This window comes from Triturus cristatus, chromosome 6 (assembly GCF_964204655.1).
Source record: "Triturus cristatus chromosome 6, aTriCri1.1, whole genome shotgun sequence".
NCBI classification, from domain to species: domain Eukaryota; kingdom Metazoa; phylum Chordata; class Amphibia; order Caudata; family Salamandridae; genus Triturus; species Triturus cristatus.
Genome location: NC_140589.1, coordinates 1,726,370,130 through 1,726,376,539, shown reverse-complemented (window position 1 = coordinate 1,726,376,539; position 6,410 = coordinate 1,726,370,130). Strand labels below are relative to the sequence as shown.

Below are 6,410 nucleotides of genomic sequence, written 5' to 3'. Positions count from 1 at the left end.
CTTTTAAAAAGAATATCTTCTAATTTTCTTTACCATTTTGCAAGTTGTTGTCATTCTGCTCATTAATGTTTATTCTTTTTATTAAATTAGTTTATCTGATTATCTGATTTATTGGTGTTTTGGTTCTATTAAATCATAGAAGCATTTTCTCTGAGAGATGATTTTAATGCTTGTGCCAAGCTACTAAGGCTGAGGAATTCTCACAATAACCTGTTTAACCTTTCAGAAAAGATTTATTTTACTTTCTGGGAGCACCGCCACAGCTCAGATTAAGACTGATCCTCTCTTCTTTCTCGTTAACAATATAGTTTCTCTCAAGCAGTTTTGGTCATGTTCAAAGAAATGCTCTTCCCCCTTCTTTCATTTTAAAGATAAGGAAATGGAAAATATTTCCGGTGCATCAACATTTTAATTTGTTTCATTAGGAGACAATCTTGTACACAGGATCACCAACTTTAAGTCTTCCTATTTGTTCAATTCCGAAATAAGGCCCAAAGAGAGGAGACTTTTGAAAGTATTTTTTGTCTGATGTCTCACACAGACGGTAACTGCAATGAGAAAAGGTCATTGTTATTTGGAGAAAGCATTTATAAATCAGTGATATTAACATCAGGAATCTTACAAGCACAGAACTTCAGCACAGAGGACCACATGAACCAACATACAGCATTAAGGTTATAAGCTGTTCCATCTCTGCAGGGCCAGCATTGAAGTTCTGGCTTTGCATTTCACCACTTGTTACCTCATGGAAGTTGTAGAGGTTTGATTAAACTGAACCAATTGGGCTGGCACATCTGATATCAATTATTTGAAACTTGTTGAGTTTACACAGGATTACCACGCATGTTTTTACAACACATCCTAAACAACACAAATGCCTTTACCATGCATGCCTTCACAACGAAAATGTAAGTATTTTGCAGGTAACTATAAAGATATATATATATATATATATTCACTTAAAAAACTATAGGTTTCACACATGTTATAGTTAGCTGGACATTTCACTCGTAAAAAACCAATGAAATTCCCCCGTTATAGTTACTGCAGGCAACTATAACTCACGCGACCGCAATCCTCTGCTGATGACGTCAGATATTACATCACTGTATTTAGACACTTATTTACCCATGTCTTCTTCCATTAATCTTTAGCTATACATATATTACAAATATTTATTTTTCATAAAGACACATATGTCATCAGTGATGTAATATCTGACGTCATCAGCAGAGGATTGCGGTCGGGTGAGTTATAGTTGCCTGCAGTAACTATAACGGGGGAATTTCATTGGTTTTTTACGAGTGAAATGTCCAGCTAACTATAACATGTGTGAAACCTATGGTTTTTTAAGTGAATTTGCAAGGTTTTTTAAATGCTGATTCGTAACTATAACGTGTGTGAAACCTATGGTTTTTTCAGTGAATTTGCACGTTTTTTTAAATTCTAAGTTATGTATTTATTGATTTTTTTTTTTTTCAGGTTTTTCACCGTGCGCACACCGTGAAATTTATTTTATTTTTTTTAAATCGCGAGGTGTGCGTGCCGTGCGCGCACCTCGCGATTTAAAAAAAAAAAAATCGTTTTTTTCTCCCTTGGGGGTCCTTCTGTGACCCCCTGACCAAGGCTAGGGGGTCAGGAACTGTCCACTCTGCCTCCTTTTCATGTTCTCCACCTTTTTTTTTCACTCCCTCAGACTGCGAGAGACAAAATGGCGGCCGACACTTCCTGGTTTCGACCGATTCGAATGTTTACCGACATCTAACAACCAATCAGAATTGCGCTCGCACTCGGCAGGGTGCGCGCACAGTGCGCGCACGGTGCGCGCGTATAGATATTGATATGCTTTTAAATGCTATTTTCTCAGGAAATACTGAACAGATTTACACCAGACCTGCAAAAGGCACTTCCTTGACCTTATGGCTACCTCTCTGCCAAATTTCACGTAATTCTGTTCAGCCGTTCGGGCTGTAGCTGCGTCTAAAGGTCCTATGGAAAAATGCATGGGAAAAACGCGTTTTGGGACCCCCCCTTTTTCTCGGCCCCCGCTTGACGAATCCCCCCGAGACTTTCAGGGTAGGAGCTGAGCGGAGCGCCCCATTAGTTTTGAAAATTTCGTGAGGATTTGTCAACTGGCGCCAAAGTTATTCAAAATAGAATTTTGAGATTTCCTATGGAAACTAGGTTGTAACTATAACTATCTACTGGCGACCGCCAGTAGTTAATATATATATATTATCTACTGGCGGTCGCCAGTAGATAGTTAAAGATATGGACCGTGTTTCCATAGGAAATCCGCAACATTCTATTTGGAATAACTTTTGCATCGATTGACGAATCCTCGCGAAATTTTCAAAATAGGTGGGGCGCTCCGCTCCGCTCCTTCCCTGAAAGTCTCAGGGGGATTCGTCAAGCGGGGGCTGAGAAAAAGGGGGGGTCCCAAAACGCGTTTTCCCCATGCATTTTCCCATAGGACCTTTAGTCCGCACTACAGCCCGAACGGCTGAACAGAAAATCTTGAAATTTGGCAGAGAGGTAGTCCTCAGGTCAGGGATGTGCCTTTTGCAGGTCTGGTGTAAATCCGTTCAGTATTTTCTGAGAAAATAGCATTTAAAAGCATATATATATCTATAGGCGCGCACCGTGCGCGTACGGTAAGCGCACCCTGCCGTGCACGAGCGCAATTCTGTTTGGTTGTTAGATCTTAGTAAACATTCGAATCGGTCGAAACCAGGAAGTGTCGGCCGCCATTTTGTCTCTCGCAGTCCGAGGGAGGTGAAAAATAAAGGTGGAGAACATGAAAAGGGGGCAGGGTGGACAGTTCCTGACCCCCTAGCCATTGTCAGGGGGTCCCCAAAGGACCCCTAAGGGCCATAAATGTTTTTAATATTTTTACAAAAAATCGCGGAGTGCGCGTACCGTGCGCGCACGGTAGAAACGTGAAAATTACGCGAACGGCGTAACGTGGGCGCGCGGTGCGCGAAGCGCACCGTGCGCGCACGGTAGGCGCACGGTGAAAAACCTTAAAAAAATAAATAAATAAATAATAAATACATAACTTAGCATTTAAAAAACCATACAAATTCACTGAAAACAACCATAGGTTTCACACACGTTATAGTTAGGAATTAGCATTTAAAAAACCTTGCAAATTCACTTAAAAAACCATAGGTTTCACACATGTTATAGTTAGCTGGACATTTCCCTCGTAAAAAACCAATGAAATTCCCCCGTTATAGTTAGTAAAGGGAACTATAACTCACGCGACCGCAATCCACTGCTGATGACATCAGATATTACATCACTGATGACATATGTGTCTTTCTGTAAAATAAATATTTATTAAATATGTATAGCTAAAGGTTAAAGGAAAGAAAAATGGGTAAATAAGTGAATAAATACAGTGATGTAATATCTGACGTCATCAGCAGTGGATTGCGGTTGCGTGAGTTATAGTTCCCTTTACTAACTATAACGGGGGAATTTCATTGTTTTTTTACGAGGGAAATGTCCAGCTAACTATAACATGTGTGAAACCTATGGTTTTTTAAGTGAATTTGCAAGGTTTTTTAAATGCTAATTCCTAACTATAACGTGTGTGAAACCTATGGTTTTTTCAGTGAATATATATATATATATGTATATATTCACTGAAAAAACAAAGGTTGCAGGGACGTTATAGTTAGGTTTATGTTTTACCCACACAAAACCATAGAAATTCAGCAGTTATAGATATACTTATGCTAAGCAATTAAATTGCATGGCCTTACTGACGGCATGAGTAATCTTTTCTTCAGACAAATATAAGTATGAGTATAACTATAACTGCTGCCTTTCTATAGTTGTGTGTGGGTAAAACTTAAACCTATCTGTAATTTATCTGTAACCATTGATTTTGTTCTGTGAATTTCTCTGTTTTTTTTAACATAAAGTAATATATAATTATTGTACGTTAATACAACCGCACTGCGCATGGCCAACAACCCCCCTGCATGCACCCAACCCCACGTACACAGAAGGGGTATGGTGGGTGAGGGGTTTTTCCCCAATTTGTCTGCGATCCATAGGTACCCGTGAGATCCGCGTCCCTAGATATTTAGATTATTTTTCTTTTAATACCTTCTAAACTACTGAACAGATTTACTCCAAATTACAAAAAGGGCTCTTTCTAGACCAACATCTATCTTTCTGCCAAATTTGGTATAATTTTGTTCAGTGGTTGGGACTGTAGCCATATCTAAAAATTGCAAATCCCCAAAGACATTGTATGAGTAACAATCCTTGTAGGATCCCTCCCTTTTCTCAGCCCCCGCTGGTTTGACGTATCACCCCAAAACTTTCCACACTCCAGTTGTAGTGAGTGGCAACCATTTTGAAAATTTGGTGAGGATTCTTCAAACAGCGCCGAAGTTATTGGGTAAACAAAATAAGCTTCGTCTATGGGAAAAGTTGGTCCTATCAATACCTATGTATAACCGAACTCATAAACCCTACCAACCCAAAACTCTAAAAATACCCCTGCCACCAAAATACCCCTACCCACCCTAAAAATATCCTTGCCACCCAAATACCCTTACCCACTCTAAACACTAAAAATACCCTTGCCACCCAAATACACTTATCCATGCTAAACCCTAAAAATACCCTTGCCAGCCAAATATCTGTACCCACCCTAAACCCTAAATCTATCCTTGCCACCCACTCTAGAAAATATCCTTACCACCTAGATACCCTTACCCACCCTAAATCCTAAAAATACCCTTGACACCCAAATAATCCCTACCTCTGCTAAACCCTAAAACTACCCTTGCCACCCAAAATACTGTTACCCACCCAAAACTCTAAAAACTCCCTTGCCCAAATATACATATATATACCTGCAAAATACTGACATTTTAATTGTAAAGGAATGCTTGGTAAGGCAAATCCTGTAGCAAACACCTCCCCCAAACATAACTGAAGGTCCAATGCAGCTTTGGGTTGGCTGGCTTTGGGGGGTGGCTATAGGCTTTGTGCTTAGTCCCATCTGTGCATGGCCAAACACTGTGCGCAGTGTGGGGTTGGCTGCCTGTGGGGGTTGGCCGCAGGCCAGACCCTGTGGCCAACACCCTGCCTCGCACGACCAAAGGCCCTGCGCAGTGTGGGGATGGTTGCCTCTGGGGGGTTGGCCGCAGGGCATGGCTACAGACCAGGCCCTGTGGCCAACCCCATGCCACGCACAACCAAAGGCCCTGTGCAGAGTGGGGTTGACTGACTGTGGTGGGTTGGCTGCAGGCCCTGCGGCCAAACCCCACCATGCAAAGCTAAAAGCCCTTCGCAGCGTGGGGTTGGCTGCCTTTGGAGGGGGGTTGCCAAGCTCTGTGGCCAACCCCCAAAATGCCCAGTCGCAGGCCATGCACACCATGGAGTTGGCTGCATAAGGGGGATTAGCCACAGGGCCTGGACGCAGTCCAGGCACTGTGACCACCACATTGCAGCACACCACTGAAGGACCTGCTTAGCGTGGGGTTGGCAGCCTTTGGGGGAGTTGGCTGGCCAGGTCATGCAGCTAACCCACCGCCGCGCACAGTCTTTGGGTGGAGGGTTGTACTTCCATATGGTAATAAATTATTAATTTATGGTAAAACAAACTCTAGAAATTTACTGAAAATACCAAAGATTATGGTACCATTATAGTTAGGTGAAATGTTTAATAACAACGTAACGTTTTAAGATCTAAAAAAACACAGAAATTGACCAGACATACTTCTCTCAAGTCACTATAACTCGAGCCCTAAGGTAATGAGTTGGACTCGTACTTTCGTCGTCTTGTAGTGTTCCTTAAAGAGCTGCGTCTTCATCTATTTCCTAATTAGAATGTTGATGGGTACAACTGTTTCAAGTGCTATTGCAACACAGGATAATGCCTCAGATAGGAAGGTTTTTTTAAAGAATAACTAGGTCTGCTGAAGGCTTCTTTATGATAGGAGTGACGAAGGCACATTTGAGGCCTTGATCTGGTAGAGAGGTATTAAAGTGAGACCCAGACTAACCCCCCTTTGCAATACAATCACTGATGGATATCAAGGGAGGTCAGGATCATCTGGCCAAGCAGCAGTTATAGAGATGCTCTCTCGTAGAACTTTAGTTAGAGAGAATAGCTGGGAGGTTGCCATACAGCTCACTTGTGGGAACCAGGATGCTTGTTGCTAGCTTAGCGGTTACCAGCGCGTCAAAGATATGAAAAAGTACCTTGGCTGAATTATCTGCCTCAATAATGGAGGCATGGAAGTGCAAGCTGATTTGTAGCCCATACAGTGCAAGGCATATGGTGAGGTAAAGTTGGTACATTCCAGTGTCTTTTTGTCTTTTCAGTGCTGTGCCCTAAATTTTAATTGGTGGGGAGTAACTGTGAACCATCTATTGGTCGC

General features: G+C 41.9%; 1 protein-coding gene across 1 annotated transcript in view; it reads right to left on the bottom strand.

Annotated features, from left to right (window-relative positions):
• Window positions 1–421: 421 nt before the first annotated feature.
• Window positions 422–6,410, bottom strand: part of LOC146821880 (mitochondrial amidoxime-reducing component 1-like) — a 146,883-nt gene continuing 140,894 nt past the window's right edge. Inside the window, exon 8 of the mRNA XM_085609393.1 lies at window positions 422–548. Within this exon, the coding sequence (XP_085465519.1) occupies window positions 422–548 (127 nt within the window). The remainder of the gene's footprint in view (window positions 549–6,410) is intronic.